We start from the raw sequence: 22,416 nt of genomic DNA on the forward strand, positions 1-22,416 counted from the left end.
CCGTGTGCATGTTTTTTTGGCCCAAATGTGTGTTAGTAGCTAAGATTTTAAAGTGGGAAGATGATATGAAAATCGAGATTTCTAGTCTCTCTGGAACTGTGGTGGTCCAGGAACACTAGTGCAGTTCTCCTGCAATGGCATCAACCCGCTGGCTAGAGCAGAGCTGCCCACCTCCGTCTTCTGCAGCCCCGCCCCACAGGGTCGCGCTGTTGTTCTGCTTTACGAACCTGGCCCCTGCAAGCGTTTGCATTTGTGACTCCTTGACAGGTAACTGAGAGTGGACTAAAGACCATAATTAAAAACTACCCACATTTTGACCCAGAAAAATAAGTTTGCTATTAGTGAGTAAGAGCACCTCAGAACAGTTCCTTTGATTAAATCTATTTTAACTCCGACGCCCTTTAAGGGTGGGTGGGTTCCATCACCAGCAGAGCCCTCTTCCTCACCTGGTCCCTGGTAGGCCTGGGGGTGACCAAAGGCAGTGTCCCAGTTGTTGGAGGTGTTTCTTTGGGCTGCAGTCCCCTCGGGCTTGGCTCCCCAGCCATCCGAGGTTTCCCAGTTTCCAGATTTGGACGCATTCCAGGCTGACCAGGGGTCATTGCCACTGCTGACCTGATGTTAGGGGTAAAAAAGGAGAGCGTATATTCGTGACTTCTAGAAAGCATTACTCAGTTCAGTAGGAATCACATAACAATTGAATTGGGGTGCTGGAAAAATGGATAGAAATTTAAAACAATTTAAAATTTAAATAATAAAATTTTAGAAACATGTAGGAAAGCACAAAAGACAGGATCAACCGAATTTTACTGTTAACAGTTTGCCATATTTGCTTAGGAACTTTACAACCAATAACAAAGAAACTCCCTTTCTTTTTCCTTCCCCCAAGTAACTACTTTTCTGAACCTGTTCTCATTCCTGTGCATGTTCTTATACTTCCACTGCGTATGTAATGGAATATGTAACGTATTCATAAATAACAAATGCTTTATATTTTTCAAACTGACCTGAACAACACTGTACTGTATGTATCTCTTTGCAAGCTGTCTTTTTCTTTCACTTAACATTATGCTTTTGAGATTATACTTGCTGGTAAGAATATGTTTTATTCACTTTCACTGCTTGATAGTAATCAGTTCTATTTTTAACTGTTTTAATTTTTATTTGAAAAGGTAATATGTTCCCAGTAAGAAAAAAATCAAACAGTATAAAAAGATATGAAATTTAAAAAATATTCCTACCACCTTAAAATGCCAGTCATTCTCTCAGAGATAATGACTCCTAACAAATTCCTTGTCTATACTTAAACATGCCATGCAGAGAGAGCCTTTTTGCTTTTAAACATATTATGTGAGCCCAAATTATACTTTCTGCTCTGCACTTTTCTTTTGTTTTTCCATTTAAGAGCCTAAAACATTCTCCTAGGTACAGCAGCACATGGATGACATCATTCTTTTACATGTCTCCATAGAATTCCACTGTATTTATTTCCCATCATCTAAGCAGCACATGCTGATGCTCATTTATCTTGTTTGCAGATAAATAATGCTGCAATGCACATCCTTGTACATCTTTCCTCACATGTCCAATAGACGTATGTGAAATTCCCAGAAGAAAAATTGCTGGGCTAATACAAGTGTGTACTTAGACTGGATAGATTCTGTCAAACTGCTTTCCAAGGAGATTGTACAGTCACATTCCTATACTCCTACTACACGCCAAGGGGTGGTGTCTTGCATAAAATGGGGCTACCATACTCCAAAACTATTTAAAAAATATTTTCTCCCATTATTCCTTAGCATAATTTTATAGTTTAATTATTAATATTATAAACAGAATTTTGGAGTGGGCAATACATGGCACCCAATATCAAGGAGTACTGCAGTAAGAGTACCTATAACCCACCTCTCATCCCTGGCTCACCCAGCCCTGAGGCAACCAGTTTTTTGTTTTTTGTTTCCTTAATTTTTAAATTTTAAATCTTCAACCTGTATGGAATTTACTTCAGTATATGAAAAAATATAGGAATCCAGCTTAATTTTTTCCTGTAGTCATTCTGTTGTCCTAACACCACTTAATGAATAATCTATTTTCCTCCACTGATCTGAAATCCACCTTTATCGTATACTGGACTTGGGCCTGTTTCTGGACTCTATTCTATCCTAGTAATCTATTCATACTAGTACCAAGCTACCTTGGAGTCCACTAGACAGAATACTGTTAGTACTTTACCATAACATCTTTTATTGGTTTATTTTTACACGTGAACTTTAGCATCAGTTTCATGTTTTAAAACTAAAACAATCTTTAGTTTTAGCATTAGCATGTCAAGTTTAAAAAATGTGCTGATTTTCATTTGAATCACCTTAAATTTACAGATAAACTCAGGGAAAACAAATAGTGCCTTTAAAAAAATTTCAATACTTAATCTATTTATTCACGAACATGGAATAGCAAAATTTTCTCTTTACTCAAGTCTTCCTTCTCACAGAAAAATTTGGACGTTAGTTAGAGAGAGAGAGAGAGACAGAGAGAGAGAGAGAGAGAGATTGAGATTTGTAAGAAAATTATCCAAACGGCCTCATACACCTCTCTAATGTTTTAGAATGCTATCATGGTTGGTCTTTTTTTCCCTCTCCATCAATTGACATACAGGGTGGATAACTGCCTGCCACCTACCAGAAGCATCAAAAACAGTGTATGTTTTACAAGAGGAACTATGATTTCATTCTAACATCTCTATACCTTCAAGAAAAAAAAATGAAGTTACTAGTGATTCTGCCTGAAGTCAAATATTAATAGCAGAAAGACATTCATCCTTATGACTGTGAATTTCTCGAACATACGGCTGACGCGGAGCTACTCTCAAGCCACTCTAGTGCAGACTGGAAATGAAGGCTGCTGTGCTGAGGGCCTGACAATCACACTTCATTTAAGAGAAGCCCTTCCTTCCATAGTTTTCTTTAAGTAGGGGTGTTTTATTCAGCAACATATACTCTGTGCTCTCCAAACTAAACTATGAGGTTTTGTTTTTATAATTAAAAACTTCAAAAGGTACAGAAATTTTGGATAGTAAGATGACAGTAAGTACAGGCATTCACTGTCTAGCATTTCTATAAACTACTGAGGAAAAGGAACAGAAGGGTTATAACTAGAACAACAGGATGAGTGAAAGTTCAGCACTGCCATGACAGTAAGATCGTGTTAGCAAACTGTCAAAGGTTTTCATCAATACTGAGGAAGAAATGGGATATGAAACTCATCGCCAAGTATCCTTAAAAAATTAAAACTTATTAGGACAGAAACACATAACATGATAGTTCTTTTAAAAACTACTTTGTTTATACAAACATATAATATATATATTATTGTTAATATATATATTATTGTTTACAATAATATTATTGTTAATAATATATATATTATTGTTTACCATAATTGCTATCTTATTTGGTTACGTGTACAATCTTTTTTTTTAATTATTTGCTTTATTTATTTATTTTAAATATTTATTTATTTATTTATTTATTTATTTATTTATTTATTTATGGCTGTGTTGGGTCTTCGTTTCTGTGCGAGGGCTTTCTCTAGTTGCGGCAAGTGGGGGCCACTCTTCATCGCGGTGCGCGGGCCTCTCACTATCGTGGGCTCTCTTGTTGCGGAGCACAGGCTCCAGACGCGCAGGCTCAGCAATTGTGTCTCACGGGCCTAGTCGCTCCGCGGCACGTGGGATCCTCCCAGACCAGGGCTCGAACCCGTGTCCCCTGCATTGGAAGGCAGATTCTCAACCACTGCGCCACCAGGACTCTCTACCTGGGTTATGAAATCCTTGTTGGCAAATCTAATAACTTTGTTTTTCTCTGTTTTTTTTCCTGGAACATTCCTTCTATCTTGTTTCAACTTGACTCCTACTGATAAATCTTTCAAAACCTGACCAACTGTCAATCTCTCCAGCTTCTATCACTGACTTTTTACTCACTCTCTCTCTCTCAGGTGACCTCCAGGGTCCCTCCTTAATATCAATAACTAACAACCAGCTCACAAAGCCTTCATGGTCTGCTTCTCTCTGAACCCACCCTTTCTGTACTTCGGCCTCTGGCTCCTTTGCTTTCAACTCCCAATAACCCTTCTGTCCCTTAACTGCAGGCATCTGGTCACACAATAGTCCATGCCTCTTCTCTACTTTCTTCCAGCTTTCCTTCAATGTCTTCATCCTCTTCTTTCCCCTCCTTTCAGGGCACCAAACCCCTCCCGATTCTATCAACCACTTTAATTAAAAACCGTTCATTAGACCTCACTGACCACAGAATAGATTCCAAACTCCTTAGTCCATCAATTAAGATCCTAACTTTTCCTTCCATGACATTCCGTGTCCTCACTACTTGCCACTAACCCTCACTCTGTGCTTCAGCCCGCAGTTTCCCAGACTTTCCTGTGTCCTTGCCTTTGCTCAGGCTCTGCTCTCCATCTGCATGCAAAGCCTTCTACCTCACCTTCCTAGATTCTGGCCCAGTCCCACCCCACGGAGGGCGCTGGCCTCCGCCTGCTGGCTGACATTCAGTCACATCCTTCCACTTTCTCCCAAAGTTAGTCTTCCGTTAGAGTCATTGGCGTATCAGTTAGTCATTCCCACTAGCAAGTCACGGGCAAACATCTCCCCTAAAAGATTCTCAAAGTGCCTTACATAAAGTGGCAAACACTCAAATTTTTTATTTTACTTAAAGTGGCTAACTGTGATCTTCTTGGTCATTTGTATGAAGTAGATATTATTCTAATAATAATAGATTATTATATCTATTATTCTCTAGATATTCATCTAACCTTCATAACATTAGTATTATTTCACAAAGAGGGAAATCAGATTTTCCTCATGTATACTGACTTGAGTCTCTTCTAGGAAAATAACCGGCTGTGGACGACCACAGAATAAGTGATTTTCAGCACTACCATGCTCTTAAAATAACAATGCCTTCCCAGTTATAAAAGCGTATCAGTACACTGTAGAAAAGCTGGAAGATACTGACAGGTACAGATGGACAGAGGGATGGACATATGTGTGATAAAGAACAGTAAAATGTTAATGGTAAAATCTAGAAGGTGGGTATATGATTATTCACTATGAAGTTCACTTAACTTTCCTATGCTTTAAGTTCTAGCAAAGGTTGGAAAATCCAACAAACAAAACTTGCACATACAAACATCGTCTTCGGAACTCCATGAGGATGCACGCAAGGGACGAGAGAAAGTCTGTGCTCATCAGGGTCACCAGTGATTTCTTGTTGCCTATGAACATGGGGCCTACACGTATTAAGTGTTTAGTAAATTACTTGCTAAATTAAAACACTCACAAACACTCACATGTTTGTCTGGATCTCTATTATGAATGTATTTTCACCTGCCTTGCACTGGAACTGGCTGATTATGTCTGACTCACCCCCTAACTCCCACTCTAACTAAATTAAATGCTCCCTGATGCCAGAAGCAATGTAGTCAACACATTTGCTGATTTAGCGCTCTAAATTTTTTTTTTACATCTTTACTGGAGTGTAATTGCTTTACAATGTTGCGTTAAGTTTGTGCTGTATAACAAAGCGAATCAGCCATATGCATACCCATGTCCCCAGATCCCCTCCCTCTTGCGTTTCCCTCCCACTTTCCCTATCCCAACCCTCTAGGTGGTCACAAAGCACCAAGCTGATCTCCCTGTGCTATGCGGCTGCTTCCCACTAGCCATCCATTTTACATTTGGTAGCGTATATATGTCAATGCTACTCTCTCACTTCGTCCCAGCTTACCCTCCCTCCACCATGTCCTCAAGTCCATTCTCTATGTCTGGCACTCTAAATTTAAAAGCTATCCTAACCTCATAAGACAAAACAAAGAAATACATTTACATTGTCTTTACATCATGAGACAATCTAAATGTATCTGCTGAACGGAGCCTGTAGAGCAGAAAGACAGAGAATGGAGTCTGAGTGGCCATGGCGGGGTGGGGAGCGAAGGGTATTCCTGAGATAATCGTAGCAAAGCTGTGCATCTTGCAAATACATAATATGGGGTAAAAGGGGGCAAGGATAAGACCACTGGCCCACTGGTTGAATTTTAAATCCCTTATGAAACTGTAGAAATTTGACTGATGTAAATTTCTCATGGGTGCAGCAGTTAAGAGCTAAAGCTCTAGAGGCTGTCTATCTGGGTTTGAATCCCAGCTTTACCACTTACTAGCTGTATGAACTTGGGCAATGTACTTCATCTCTCTTAGTTTCCACTCTTATAGAATGGATATAACATCAAAAACTTCCTCATAATATTTCTGTAGGGATTCAATGACATAATGCATATAAAGCACCTAACACAATATCTGGCACATGGTATGCATTCAGTAGTGGTTATCTTACTACATGGGGGCTCATCTAGAGTATAAAGAAAAGAATAAAGACTGGTAATTTTTGAGTAAATCCCCATTAGTTTATGCTTTAGAGGAAAAGATCAGTTATATTTCCAAATGGCTTCAATGCCAGATCACATTAATAGAGAAACTTTTAATTAAATAAGTGATTATAGGCACTTAGGATACTTTCTATTTTAGCCAAAGATCTGTTTCCTTCAGATACATAAGAGAAAGAGGAAGAAGACAGAACTGTTTTGTCGTAAAGTTCCAAAGCAACTCATAATTCTTGGGGGTCTTGGCACATTTTCTGTGTGCTAAATGCTGAGATCTTGCTTTTCTTCAAAGCCTAACCCCTACTACAACAAACTGAGCTACACAATGATTTGGTTTAATGATCCTTTGGCCTCTGACTTCTTTGCCGTCAATTCCAAGAACCCCTTTTGTCCCTCACCTGCAGACATTTGGTCGCACGATAATGCACTATGTTCCTCCGCTAAGGTTTCAAACTCTGAGGGACCTCTCCTATTCTTTTCTCCCAGCCCTCCCTCCTCTCTCCTTTCTACTGAGCAATGTCATCATTCTCTTCTTTCCCCACCCTTTACGGTACCAAAGCCATCCAGACTCTGTCAACTCCGTGATTAAAAATCCTTCATTAGACCTTGCTGTCCATGGAATAAATCCATCAATCGAGTCTCATCAAAAGTCTCAGCTAAAAGGTCTCCAAAGTATAAATCCCAATTGCCCTTCCAACTCCTGTATGTCCCACATTCTATGTTGCCAGGCCCCCAAGAAGAGCTTTAGTAAGATACTTTAGCTGAAACAATCAACTCACTTGGGAAAAAAAGGATTACTTCTAGGGGTTTTAAATGTTTATTTCCTCTTTCATTCAAGTTTGAATTTTACCTTATTTATGGAAGAAGAAGGAGAAGGAGAAGATGAAGAAGGTGGTGATTGGCTGAAACTTTCAATACAACCAATCTGAGCCAAAATATCCACCTTAAAATAAAAAAAGGTGCTCGGTAAATGAAGGGGAAAAAAAGAGTATACCAAAGCTAACAACAGCAAATGCATAGCAGGGCTAAGTTCACCAGAAAACTCCAGCATGCCACTCATGCACCAAGATTACTTGCAAAAAGCAAAGCCCCTACTGTATAGTAGTGGTTTGTCTTGAATGCATTAGTATATATTCTAAAGACTCTTGCTGTCATAACACAGTATCACTGAAGCACTAAAAATAATTATAAGCAGCACAGAAGGAATGGAACAAATATCATGCAAGTCATACAGCCAATGAAAAAAAACTCCAGAGGAAAAACATAGCCAAGCTTTTAAAAATGTTAGAATGTTGAACCAGGGCTTTCAAAGCCACCAGACATGTGAGATGAGCAAAGCTTCCTGGAACCACAGAGCCACGGAGAACCTACCAAGACCGGCTAAGAGCACAAAACAGCCCGCGAGGCCGTGAACTCTGTGTGCTCCTGAGCTGACTGGCTTGGTGTGCAGCGTCGACATGAGAACAGATAACTGATACACCCAGCGGAGCCAGGCAATGGCCAAATCAGCATCGCTATTAGGAGGACAAACTTGGAGCCCAATTTCCAGGCTTCGAATCCCAGCTCCACAACTATCTAGTAGGGAAGTCATTACTATTAACATTTATATAGTGCTATGAGAATGCACGTTTCATGTACAACTTTCTTGTGAAGAAAGTTGTACCATTTGTAGATGTAAATAAACTTGGTTTTGGAAATCAACTAGTAATACACAAAGAAGACAATCGAGACGGAGTAACTGGGATCCAGTTTACGCTTCCACTTAAAACTAAAAAAGACAAAATATATGAAACTGTCTTCAAATCATTAGACATCAGGCAATAAAGGACCTGACCTCTGCCTAGAGAGACTTTCCAGGCCATGGATCAGGGACGGGGAACCCATGCAAAGACCACTGGTCTCTGTGAATTAAGAAGACAGAGCTGGGAGTCTGGGGCAGAGTACTGAGAAGGAGAAAGCTGCACAGAGACCTCCGGAGATGAGTGGGGGGCGGGACGGGACCCCAGGCCTTAGGCTGAGTACTGATCAGCGTATGCACGTGAGGGAGCTGCCATATGAAAGGTTAAGTATCAACCCCTTAGTTGGGTGGTTCTCACCAGCCAGAATGGAAAACCTCATGATTCATGGGGGTGACAGCAGGTACAGCACTGAAAAGGCTTTTGCCTCAACAGAGAGGCAAAAATGCCCCTAGACTTAAAAAAAAAAAAAAAAAAAAAATCCCTAGACTGAGCATTGCTCTGGTCCCACTCTAAAAAGCTTAAACTGAAAGAATTAAACTGTTTCTAAGTAACTTTCTTTTAAAGAAAAACAAAACAAAACAAAACACTAGTCTGCAACTGCTGACCACAAAAATAATAGGTCTGGTTTTGTTACATTTTGCTACTTTGTTGTTACTTTGCCTCTTATATGACATCCTTGGGCCACCAGGATGAGTAAGAATCAAACTCTTACTTCTGACAATCGGCATCAAAGACAATGCAGTAAGACCTGGGCAAGGGCCTGTTTGGAAACAACAGTTAGATCGACTTGATTCACTGGTTTCCCAGTATGTTCTGCTGGTTTCAGGGGAAATAAGTTCTTCTGGTTTCCCAGTTCTTCAAGACATGGTCTAAGAAGAACTTTCACCACGCACATCATGAGACAACACTGGGAGAGGCTGGGGGCAGATGGAGAGATGGGCAACAGATGCCTTTATTTCTCTCTGTGCCCACTTGAACTAGTTCAGACTTCAAGGGCGATCTAGGTCTGAGAATTAATGAAAAAGATAACTTATATTTCATCAAGGTTGCTTTCTGTTTGGCGTTCTACCAAACCAGCAAACAAGAGTACAAAGAATATATAAATGTTCAAAAGATACTGATGAGTAGGCAGAGCTCCCACTGCCCACCTGGTTCCTTACAGAGGATGCCCAAAGTTCAATACAGGTCAACACGGACCATTCGGTTTGACAAGTCTACCAGGTAAGAAGAGTCGCTAATCATGGGCTCACTACCTTGTGTATTATCATCTCGGGGGAAAGGCTCTGGAAGCATTCGAGGGCCCACCTTATTACCACACAAGGAAATCCTCAGTCACATATATCTACACCCTATCGGTTATGTTGCTATGGCTGATTACACTGCCACACCCTAATATATACGCTTGGAAGGAAAGAAGGAGGGAAGGAACTTCCAGAGTAAGACTCTGGCCAGGGGTATACGACAAAAATGAATGGAAAGTTACTGGTTTTGTGAAAGCTGAGGTTATTATGTTTTTGTTTGTTTGTTTTTTGCAACTTACCTGCATGACTGAGGCATAAATGTCTTTATCTGACATTTCTCATTCATCAAATGTTTAATAACCATGTGTCAATTGTGTTAGGAAGTGGGACTAAAAAGCAAATAATATGATTCCTCTATAAACCAAGAACATTTCAATCAGTTCCTGACAAAGGTTTCTCGTTCTCAAAAAGGCCTACAGAAGGTATAAAATTGTCTTATGTAAAAAGCCTAATTATTTCAGCTCAAAATACAGATAGAATATGTAAAATTTCCTATTTTGTTCTTTATAGATCTTTTGCTAAAAGCACATCATCTAATTCTACAGATGAACCTCTACTGATTTCAAAAAACCACTTACAGAAGTATAAAACTTGTACATTCTTTTAAAAATAAGCCTAGATCACAAAAACAGATTAAATCCATTCGTAGCCAGTCACATCAATACTACTGACTGGAAATTACTCCCCAAAAAGCTTAAATGACTTAACAGATCCTTTATTAACTCACATTCTGAACCCACAGATGTCAATTCCAGGTATTTATTTTTTAAATAGAGAAAATTAAAAGAATAAGATTTGCCTTAAAAAATGGAAAATACTTGTACTAGCTTAGAGAATTTACTTATTTTTTTGGCACAAAGTTTTAAAGTAGGTAGCTTTATGTGCCAAACAGGATGATGCTATAAGGAGCAGAAGACAATTTGGTAGATCTAATAAAGGTCCACGCGAAATGGGCTTTTATAGACATTCCTCTGATGATGGGTTGGGCGTATAACAATGCTGACTGGCCCTTCACCAGGGCAGTTATAAGGTAAAAACAAAACAAAACAAACCCTCTGCTTTTGTCATTTGTTTCCTGTTAGATAAAGCAAAACAGCAACAAAACATCCTAAAAAATAAATTTCGCCAGTGTGTATTGTTGAATGGGTCCCAGATGCACAAAGCTGTCTTATGTAAGGCAAGGGTCTGGGATCAGGAAAGCATGGAAGGTTAACATCGCCAGCCTAATGCAGTTTTGAAGAAAAATGTCAACAAATCCTGCAAACAGATGTGCACAACCCTCCTTACAAAGCCCTGTAACTGAGTAAAAGGGATTCCTGTGTGGCTGGGAGAGGGGGTGAAGAAATGTAGAGAACCTTTGCAACAGGGGTTTTGTAAAGAGAAAGTCTCAGTAAGCAATTATGAGAAGTCCACAGCATTACAGACCTTATTTGAGATAATGAAATAATAAGCCTTTGTGAAGGTTTCTTTTGCTGATTTATTTTTAAATGGACTACAAAGTGGCCTAAAAATGGACTTTTTTTGAGAAATGCAAAAGCAAAATGTAGTTCCAACATAAAATTACTATTTCCTTCCTCATTCCTTAATAAAAGTTCCTTCATAACAAATACCATCACACTGAAAATCTCTACATAATAAAAAAGATGTTATGTCCCTAAATACCCACTTAACTTTGAGCATTTGTTTAATATCCAAACTGTTAAAAATAATTAAACCCCTACTAAGTACCACGTATTGTTCTAAACACTTTAGAACTTTTTTCCATTTGCTCTTTCCAACAATTCTGTGAGGACTTACCGATGAGGAAACTGAGGCACACGGAAGCTAAGAAACTCACCGTGAGTCACACAGCAAGTATGAGACCTGGGAATAAAATCTAGGCAAGGTCTGGGATTAAAACCGAGCGTTTTCCCGCCCTTACACATCTAAAGGATGCAGGACACCCCTATCAATAACTATGGCTTGCAAAGGCACTCAGGGTTTTAAAGTGGAATGAAAAAGAGAGCATAGAAAAAAAGCAACATTTCAGAGAAACAGAAATGGGAAAGTCAGGAAGAGAAACTAGATTTGTGGGGAAATAATGAGCGATTCTGTTCATGCAGAGTCTGAGATACAGAGGAGACAGGCAGATAGTGATGCTGAACAAGAAGCTGGACACTGAGCGAACTGAAGAGAAAATTCAACACTGGAGAGAGATTGCTAAGGGAATCTTCTGCACGGTTAGAGAGGGCAGAAGAAGGAGACAGGTTGGAACAAAAAAGGGTAAGTGGATTGAGACTGTCCCTTGGAGAGGTGAAAAAAGAAGGAAAATATTTCTTAAACGTCTTCCGTGAGTCTGACACCAATTTATACCAGTGGCCTGGTCCTCCGATAGTTCAGGAAGCAGCCACGACTCTTACGAAGTGGAGCGCCAGACCGTCAACCCAGCTCTAACACCAAACGTTACACCAGGCTTCCCACCGCACCAACCCACGTGGAGAGGGGGAAGGATGGGATGAGAAACCGCGAAACAGAAGAACAGAGATACATCCAAGGGCACCTGGGATACAGTGTGATAAAAAGCAACAAGAATTTTAACAAAAGGAAAAGCAGTTTATTCCAAGTATGTACACCTTTCTAGTTTAAAAAAGATAGAAAAATAAATCCCTCAAGTCAAAAACCTTCAGATAAAACATCTAGGTTTATACAACTTTCAATTAATGTTTAAGCCCCGTTGTTCTTTTAAAGGTACAAACAAAAACTTCCCATTAATTTCTCAAAAGTTAAGTTCTGCAAAGAGGCAGTAATCTAAGAGTTTTTAAAAAGATCTATACTGAGAACCTTTTTTATAATCAATGATATAATTTAAACACTAATAGCTGGGAGAAAACCCAAATGAGGACAACTATTAACACATGTTTGGTAATAATGTCTGAGATTCGTTTCCACCAGTGGGTTATTAATTCATTCTAGTGGCACAGCTACTAACAGGAAATGCTCCTGAAACTGTAAAATATCAGATAAATGACTAATAATGAAACCAGTAATAACCACTAAAAACCATTCTTCTTTTCTAAAGGTATTGCAATAGCTGTCCTCATCCAACTTAAAATCTGTAATAGAAAAAGAAAACAAGAACCTGATTCATTTCTTGGATATCCTTCAATAATTTTTCTACACAATTTGCATCTGTGGTGTGTATATATTTAAACACAGTAAAGATAACATTACACATAGTGATACGCCTTTTTAAAAGCCCATTCATCCATATCTGTATATCTGAAGCTACCCTCATTCTTCTAAAAACAGCCCTGCTTCCCATGGTGAGGCTGTCCTGTACTCTATCTGACCAGCCCCTACTGATGATGCACACATTCTAGGCTTTGCTGTTACAACAGTGCTGCAGGAAACCTCTTCTCCTGCCCAGATGGCTGTGTTCTGAGAGTAGAGCTGTAAGATCAACTCAGAAGTGCTGGGTCAAAGAGTAGATGCACCTCAAATATTAATATATATTATCAAACTGTCCTCCAAAAAGCTTCATCAATTCATCCTTTACCAGCTTCATACCAGAATGCCTATTTGAACACACCTTTCCTCACACTAGGAGTTAAAACATTTTAATTCTCTGCTAATTTGATAGAAGAATTTCAAAATGAGCATTTTCCTATGTTTATTGGCTCTTCGTATTTCTTTTCCAATGAAGAATCTGTTCATATCCTTTGCCCATTTCTTCTGAGTTGTTCACCTTTTTCCTACAGATTTACAAGAGTTCTTTGTATATTAACAGAATTAGCTGATATCTCTGGCATGTTAGAAAGTTTTTTCCTAGTTGAATATTACTTTTGTTAAAAATTTTTATTTTTTTATTTTTGGCTGCGTTGGGTCCTCGTTGCTGCACGCGGGCTTTCTCTAGTTGCGGCGAGCGGGGGCTACTCTTCGTTGCGGTGCGCAGGCTTCTCATTGCGGTGGCTTGTCTCGTTGTGGAGCACGGGCTCTAGGGCACACGGGCTTCAGTGTAGCTGTGGCTCACGGGCTCAGTAGTTGTGGCTCGCGGGCTCTAGAGCACAGGCTCAGTAGTTGTGGCGCACAGGCTTAGCTGCTCTGCGGCATGTGGGATCTTCCCAGACCAGGGCCCGAATCCGTGTCCCCTGCACTGGCAGGCGGATTCGTAACCACTGCGCCACCAGGGAAGCCCCTTACTTTTTGACTTAAATATATCAATTCTTTCCTTAATGGCTGCTAGAAATTGTGCTGTGCTTAGAAAGACCTTCTATATTCCAAAGCTAATGAAAAAAAAATGTTACCTATATTTTTTCCAAGTACTTAAAAAAACAAACAGCTCTATCATTTTTCAAATTAAATTGTTCCAACACATTTAAAGAATAATGCATTATATTCCTTTGACATTTACAGTCCTAATCTATACCTCAGCCAGGTGGCTGGACTGTGTTGTACAGGTAAAGGGTTCCCTTACATACTAGAAAGGAAAGGAAAAGATCATAACGGGGGTTGGGATGATGCATCAACATTATCTACCTCTACGCCAGTCACTGCACTTACCTCTGTGATTGCTCAGTAAGAAGCTAGAACCAGAAGGTACCCCAAGCAACCTGAAATTAGGAGTTTTAAGAAAAACAAAAGGAAGTGCTATTTTACATATTAAGTTATAAATGTATGAACTAATTACTCTGAAATGCAGTATAGCTTAAAAATACAAAGTCAAGGAAGACTCAGACAAATTAAAAAATAACAGGCTCAAAATAAGTTATTCAAGAACATCTGCAGACGGATGTAACCTTTTAGAGAGATCTCTCTAAAACGATATGATTTAAAAGATACAACAGTCAGAAAGTTGGATAACCGGTAGCTGGATGCGAGGCTTTAACCTGCCTGTGCAGGAAGAAGGCCAAACTGAAAACAAGTGGTGCTGAGGAGACTCAAGGGATGCTGATTAGAGAGTGTGCACAGCGTACCGAGCTGAAGGGGGGCCCTGCCTGCCTGACGGCAGAGGGGAGAGGCCTGGCTCCTCTGACACACTTATCTCCAAATAAAACTGTCCTCCGGGAACTAACACAATGCCAGACTAACTAGAAAGGCCCAAGAGGCATATACCTGGAACAAAAATAGTATTTTCTTACTGACATTCAGAAAATGAAATAACGGGCAAACCTGACGGCCACATTTTTAAAAGCTGCCAATTAATAATGGTATTTATGAAACGTACCACAGTTTTGGCCCATTTAAGTTGTTCTCACATCCCGGATAACTGAGAGCATAGACGGCTGTTGAAAATATTTTTATTCAAATTCTTAAATTAATTCATTATGGTCATGCTTTCTGTACTTCGTTACTCCTTGTTTCGGTTCATTTTTTTCTTTGCTTTCAAAGGATCTGATTAGGTTTAATGTCAGATTGGATTAGTAAAACCTAACTTTTAAAAAAAGTCGGTTATATTTTCTTCAAAATAACCTGGAAGAAAAAAATTAGACTTAATGCTGATCAGTTTATATTGTTACATTTAAATACTGAGGAGTCTTCTTCATAACATAAAATTTGAGCCTGATTTTGAATTTGTGTTTATGAGCTAAAGTATTTCAGTCTATCTTGAGATATGTGAAACAGGTCCCCAAATTAAAATAAGATGAATATTCCCATCTTTTGTTTTCTTCACTTATTCTATGATCACCTCATTATAATTCCCCTTTATTGAAATGTCATTTTTACTTAATGCAAACCCTTTCACTGATGTTTTTGTAAAACTCAGTGACTCTCAGCTGGGTTAACTTTGCCCATTTGGCAACAATCGGAGACAATTTTGGTGACTGGAACCGGGGTTGCGGCGGGGGTGAGGGGGAGGCGGGGAGAGCGGTGAGGGCAGGCCAGAGACGCTGCTAGTCACCACAGTGAGGAAGCATCAGGCCCCAAACGTTAACAGCTCCCAGGCTAAGAATCCCTGGTGAAACGTCAAGTAAGGGTTAACTGCTATTTCTTCACACTTTATCTTGAGTAAACTTGAACTGGCCAATATTCTTAGGTATTACAGATTAACAAAATAGAGGAGAATGCTCAACTCTGGTGATAACCTCACCTCTGAATTTTAAATATCTGAGCCAGACAATGTGTAACTTAGGATGTCCACAAAAGCTATTTAAAAATGTATAAAATCTGCAGTTAACATATGGTAACAGTACTTTGAAAAACTCTCTTAAAAGGTTAAGATATAAATATAATGTAAGCAAATAATTATAAGTGATGTGATTATTAGGCTTTACCTAATTTAAAGCCTTTTATGTAGTTAAAAATGTCAAGAAGTAACAAATCCTAAAGCCCATTCATTTCTAAAGATGCAGGAAGCAATAACATTTCCATATCCATCTTCTCAATTTTCTTACTGACACTGGCTCTGGATAATCATTTAGCAATAACTGAACCAGGCAGAGTCACCTAAACTGGTCAAATTCCTTAAAATTACTGTGAACTTGCAGCATAGTTTTCTCAAATTATCCTACTCTTCTAAGTTTTCTAGAAGCAGTACCATAACGGTACCAACTGCTGGATCTACAGCCACTTTTACATGCACTGCATCTGCAAGAGGAGGGGACTCGAGCTGAGAGTACAAGTAATGTGCCAAGGTCACAGAAATCACATCCTGTTCCAGCCAGAGCTTTGACCCTGACCGCTGCGCCTCAGCAGAGGACCCTTTTCCTTCCCTGCCCTCAAGTGAGAGGATATTCGCAATTTATGGGGTCTGTATTCATACCATGCCAGACTTTTACAAGCAACTCTCAATGAACACCCCGCCTTCTAGTTAATCATCAACTCTAAAAACAGTCTTTGTTAAAACCCAGCAAGAAATGCCACACAAATATCTAACAGCTATTTTGTTTAGGCTTTCAGGGAATGGCAATAGCTATAACGCAGCACAAGCTTTCACAAACGTGCTTTGCTCTCAGTAAAGCCAGTCGCATCCAGCAGGATGATGGAATAAGATTTACCTGGTTGTTACTGCTGGCAGCTGATGAATTGGCTTGAGCTGTACTTGCTGAGAGGGAATCGAGGAAGGCTTGGTCAGCCACTGAATTTCCACAAGAAAACTGATCTTTTCCATCACTGGGCAAAATCTGAACATTAGGAAGAACCACAGTTATCTTCATAGATTAGAGTTACTTCAGAGTTAGAGCCCCTGAGGGCAAGCAAGAACTGTCATCTAATATGGAAAAGGGATTTCCATTCTTAAAGGGTAAGCAAGGGCTTCCCTGGTGGCGCAGTGGTTGAGAGTCTGCCTGCCAGTGCAGGGGGCGCGGGTTCAGGCCCTGGTCTGGGAGGATCCCGCGTGCCGCGGAGCAGCTAGGCCCGTGGGCCACAATTGCTGGGCCTGCGCGTCCGGAGCCTACGCTCCGCAGCAAGAGAGGCCGCGATGGTGGGAGGCCCGCGCCCCACGATGAAGGGTGGCCCCCACTTGCCGCAACTGGAGAGGGCCCTCGCACAGAGGCGAGGACCCAACACAGCCATAAATAAATAAATTAAATTAAATAAAAAGAAATTTCATGTTGAAGTGCTTGCATGTTTAAAAAAAAAAAAAAGGGTAAGCAAGCCCAAGAAGATGTCATAACAATTCCTTTCTGTCAGTATGCAGAATTCTAGAAATGCAACTAATGCCAGTATCAACTTAAATTCTCCCATTTCCCTCATTCCTGTTCATTTTTAGGACCCTGAATGCACAGTGCACAGAGGTCAAACACGACATAAACATGAGACACGCAGACTGGGTTCAGGGGCCTGGGAACCCTCTGAAACGGTCTGGAAAAGGTGGGGTGTCTGCATGTGCATATTTCTGAGATTTCATCAGATTCTCCAGAGTGTTCAAAACTCCCCCCCGCCAACTCTCAGTCAGGAGCAACAGAGAGCCTTCCCATTCTGCAGGCGGTGCCCAGCACACAGCCTCCCAGGGCACTATTTCTCTCTCCTGGAGGGGAACCCAAGGCAACTTTGTTCTTGATCTCACTCCAACTTTACTCACAGGGCACCAGACAACCTTAGTTTCTTTCTGTCACCCAGGATGAGAGGCAAGCTCACCAGGTACCCAGGACTCAGCTCAGTGACCTATGGACAACCAGCAGGGGGTGCCAGGAGGCTGACTCAGAGAGGCTTTGTCAGCTGAGTGGGTGTGTCCCAGGCAGGGAGGGCTCATTCAGGGGCTGTGCACTACCCTTGGCATCTATCACAACAGAGCTTAAACCGGGCAGTAGCTCACAGCAGCCCATCCAAGACCCTCCGTCCTTGGGAATGGGAGAAGGAACTGAGAGAGATGTCCTAAATTAGCACAGGGGGAAGAAAGCTACTTCAAACAGTCTGCTATTTAAACTTCGTGAATCAATTCTACAGTAAACAGTATTGTAGGCAGCAGCTACTACACAATATTAGCAAAGGGAAAAATAGAGACTTTTATTCAGAATAATTAAAAGTTGCTATCCTTGGAAGGAACTTAATCTAAATATTTGGAGTCACTCTTTGGAGCGTAAGTCTATAGGTAATATTTCTTCTTGGTTCTACTTCAATGTATTTTCTACATTTTATATAATCAGCATGTATTAATTTTACAATGGAATTTTTTCATTATCTTCCAGTCCTGTCCTTTAAGTTGATAATTCATAAAATGATATATGGCAACGACCAGGTTTAATGAATAAATGACAGTAAGTTCTTACCTCAACGTAGTCTGTGGGAACAAGCCCTCGTTCTCCTTTGCTGTTTCTTCCTTCCAGCCATCCTCCGCCAACGTCCTCAAAAAGGTTAAAAAAAAAAAAAAGATTATAGTTAGAATTTCCTGCAGATATTTTGCTCTGGGAATTGTTATACATAAAAAACTAATTAACATTAACCTTTTCATTCCTACAGAGCTAACGTTGTTCAAATTTTTTAATTCTTAAGCCTTCTCTTTACATCAGAAAATGATATAACCTACAAAGAAAACTCAAACTTGAACAACCGATCAAAGATTGAAAAATAGTCTATTAATAGAATGCCATCATTTTGTAATTCCTTTCATTTACTGGTCTGTGGTAGGTCACAAAAATGGTTTGCAGCTCTGACTGTCAAGAGGTAGAATGCAAAGAGGTAGAATGCACACCCCTACTTCTAGAATCTGGCCTGTCCTTTGTGACCTCTTTGGCCAACAGAATGAGGTGGAGATAATATGGGGTGAGTTCAGAGCTGGCCTCTAGAAGCTCTGTACACTTCAGCTCGCTCTTTTTTTCCAAAAGAGCTACTATGAGGATAAATTTGAGTTGCCAGATGATGACAGAGACAAGGCCCAATCTCCCCGTTGCCCCACCCAAAGCCAGCTAACCCCCAGCAGGAGAAATGCCAGACAGATGAGGCCATGTTGGAGTGCTCTGCCCCAGCCCTGCACTGGGTGACTGCGGACCCAGGGGCGAGAGCAGGTAAGGAGAACCACCCAGCTGACTTGTGGATTCCCGAGCAACAACAATCGATTATTTGTTTAAGCCACTAAGCTTTGGGATTGCCTGTTGTTTAGGAAAACTAACTGGTCCATACTCCCTTAGTTCTCCTGGATAAGTAACATTAATAAACTAAATATCAATAACAACATACTCTATAACAGGATTCCCATTTTTCAACGTTACCTCAGCAAAGTCCTACTTTTTCCCCTTAAAATAGTAAGGGTTATCTTAAATTCATAAATCATACCCTAATTAGTTAATACCTACCTGAATCTAGATAACATATTCTTTCTAAAAGTCACTTTAAGCCACAACTTTGTCCAGTTCTTGACCACAACAGCAACTTAAATACCATTTTACCAAGAAATGAAGAATGCTTCTTCATTAAAAAAAAAAAAAATCAATAGTAGATAAAAGAATCTTTAATCTCTTCTATGATTAAAAATAGAACCTATTTACTTATATACACCTGGCGTATTATATAAAACTACATATACTTTTTCTAACCAGTAACTTTTTTTTTTTAATCTAAAACATACCAAATAGGTCTAAAAAAATACTATCAACATTAAGAAACTGCAATCCTCTTAGTCATTCCTTGTTCTCCTTCCTTGGTCTCTGTGCTGCCGTAGTCCCCGCTCCCTCCCACCTGGTGGAACAGGTGCATCCCTTCCTTCCTCTTCCAGAGTCTCCTTGGCCTTCCTGGTACCTTCCTTCACATGCTTCCTCAAAGATGTCCAGGGAGCCGGCCAATCTCCAGCCCTCAGCTCTAGCTCTGCAATTCTATTTCTAAACTGATGCAAAGCTATAGGGCAGGGTTGATTATTTATTAGTCTTTAAACTCAACATTTAAAAAATAAGCTCTTCTTCCTGACTTACGTACTTTAATAAATCCATTTGCACCATTCTCTTAGGTGTGAAGGCCAAAAACCTCAGGGATCCTTGACTATGTCTCACCAATAGTATCTAATCAGGCACCAAGTCCTCCTGGTCTGACTCTCCAGAGCCTCCTGCATCCATCTTCTTTCTACTCCTATTGCTGCTACCCAAGGTCATGATCCTAGGCTCCAGCCACACCAATTCATTCAATATACCTCTGCTAGATTAGTTTCCTTGAAGTGCAGGTCTCATCATGTCACCTCCCTACAACAATATCAACAATAAAACCAAGCGAAACCCTTAAATGAATCCACTGCTTCCCAAATGAAATCCAAGGCTGTAGCCTGGCTTCAGGTCCTGTCTGGTTTGGCTCTAAGAGCCTGTTTTCTCAGCCAGTCTCCTACTGGCGTATATATACCTGTACTCCTGGGACACTTGTTTACTTGCAGTGTCCCCAGCAGAGAAGAAAAAGCAGGGCTTGGAGGCCAGCGGATGTGGTTTTGAATCCCGGTTTTGCCACTTACAAGCAGAAGTGTCTTGGGCAAGTTACTTAACCTCTCTAAGGCTCATTACCCTCATTTGGAAAAAGAGATTAAAAATACCTACCTCACACAGTTCACAGAGAAAATACATCAAAAAATATATGCATAGTACTTAGCCAAACACTTGGCTCACAGGCCATGAATAAATGGTAGCTGAGGCTGCTGAACAACACTGGTCACTTTCTGATCTCTATACCTGTGTCCAGCTGGGATCCGTCCCGGATGTCGCTCCAGTTCTGCCTGATGGAGCCCCATCCAGCTATTTTTAGGGGGTCTTAATTGTTCTCAGTGTTTATATAATAGATTATTACTTCAATATCAATACTTCACAAGCAACAGGAAAGAAATTCATGTGGGTCTGAATGATCGACCTGTTAAAAAAATAAAATCTTAAAAATAAGCCCTTAAGGGACCGATTTAAACCTAACAGTTCTCTTACCGGATTTGTAATTGTGATGATTTCTCCTTCATTAACTGTCAGTTCATTATTTCCAGGTTCAGCAGCAAAATCATACATAACCCGAGCCTATTGGAAGTAGAGAAGAAAAGAGGAAGTTACAAATGTTAACGTAACAGTCAGAAAAGAACCGCCTATACCGTTCACTTTGTAAGTGTGCTGGTGTGAACAACACATCATGACATGATTGCAGTTGTTTTGCAAGAAAGGAAGACATAGTACAAAAATGATTCATCAGCCCTATTTGTGAGGAAGAATGAAACCAACGGTGAGAGCCCTGCTGTGCTTTGGAAACAGGGAAGGTTTCTGGTAGCTGCCCACCCTGCATTTAGACATCGGCCCCCAGAGTACTGAAAATAAACCCATTTCATCAAGGGGAAAAGAGCACGGCCTTCCTTTTAGCAGGTAAGAAGTAGAAATACAGATACTGTTCCTTCTGGGAACACTCAATCTCAGGGCCTGAGGGATCTCCACAGACACACAAATATGTACCCACGTCAGATTCATAATCTTCAGATGAATCCCTTGCTATGAAAACTCTCACTGTTCTTTATCTAGGATAAATTTTGATAGTGCAGCATCCCTAGCCAACTAAACGCAGAAATTTAAGATGTGGGCAGCAAGATATATTCATACTCTTCTACTAGAATACTTCCTACTATACGACGACTTACCTAGGGCTCTGGTATAGTGGTCAGGTAACCTGAGCAGCTGTGATTTTCAAACTTCTCCTTGCAATGGAATCTGAATTTCATAGAAAACAGACTAAAGGGAGCTGTTCTGGTTGATGTGAGGTGGAACTGCTCTTTCAGGGTCTTCCTCAAGCGGATCCTTGAGGCACCAACCCAGAGATGTGGGTTCCTTGGAATATCTGCCAGGCACGTATTCCAAGAGAGACAACCACTGTTGCAGAAATACAAATACTTTATATATACTTTTATAATATATAATAAATATATTACATATATTTAATCCATTTCAAATTCTAAATAATTGTCTTTCATGGACTATCTTATAGAAGCAAGCCCACCTTATAAATTGGAGGCCACATGAACCTAGTTAACATGGTTTGTTTTAAAAGTAATTGTCCTATGAGGCAAAATGAAGTCTGCCTACAGGGCTAGACAAATTAGTCTAATGGAACTGCATTCCTTTAACAAATATTTGCTGCACACTGACCATATGGCAAGAACTGTGCTGGCCCTTTTGCTGGCCAGGGCTGTTTCTCCACACCTGCTTAATGAGCCTGAAATCCTTATAACAGTAATCAAGGATTCATCTCCAGTGATAAAAGATTAGGGGGAAAAAAATCCCCAATACTAATTTATTTTGAAATACATCAAAAATAATAAGATGAACTGATGGAGGAATATGTGATAAAGCAGGTACAGTAAGTAAAATGCTATTTATAGAATCTACGATAGTGGATTTACGGTGCTCAATGGAAAATGAGTTCAACTTTTCTACATGCTTGAAATTTTTCATAATAAAATGTTGGAAAGAAACAAATGGTAGTGTACAGTCTGTCAGTCAAGAAATAGCATTAGATCCTTCACTGCTATAGGCTGGGAGGCTGGGAAGGGGGACTGAAAGCCAGGCCCAGGGACAGTGAGA

The 22,416-nt window shown here is 40.2% G+C and overlaps 1 protein-coding gene across 1 annotated transcript in view; it reads right to left on the bottom strand.

The window, feature by feature from the left end:
- SNX9 (sorting nexin 9) overlaps positions 1–22,416 on the bottom strand; it is a 91,853-nt gene that overhangs the window by 33,437 nt on the left and 36,000 nt on the right. The window contains 4 exon segments of the mRNA XM_082404543.1: positions 447–612; positions 16,456–16,581; positions 18,169–18,243; positions 20,785–20,871. Coding sequence (XP_082260669.1) covers positions 447–612; positions 16,456–16,581; positions 18,169–18,243; positions 20,785–20,871 — 454 coding nt within the window.

The sequence above is a fragment of the Balaenoptera borealis genome, assembly GCF_965194805.1.
Source record: "Balaenoptera borealis genome assembly, chromosome: 9".
NCBI lineage: Eukaryota > Metazoa > Chordata > Mammalia > Artiodactyla > Balaenopteridae > Balaenoptera > Balaenoptera borealis.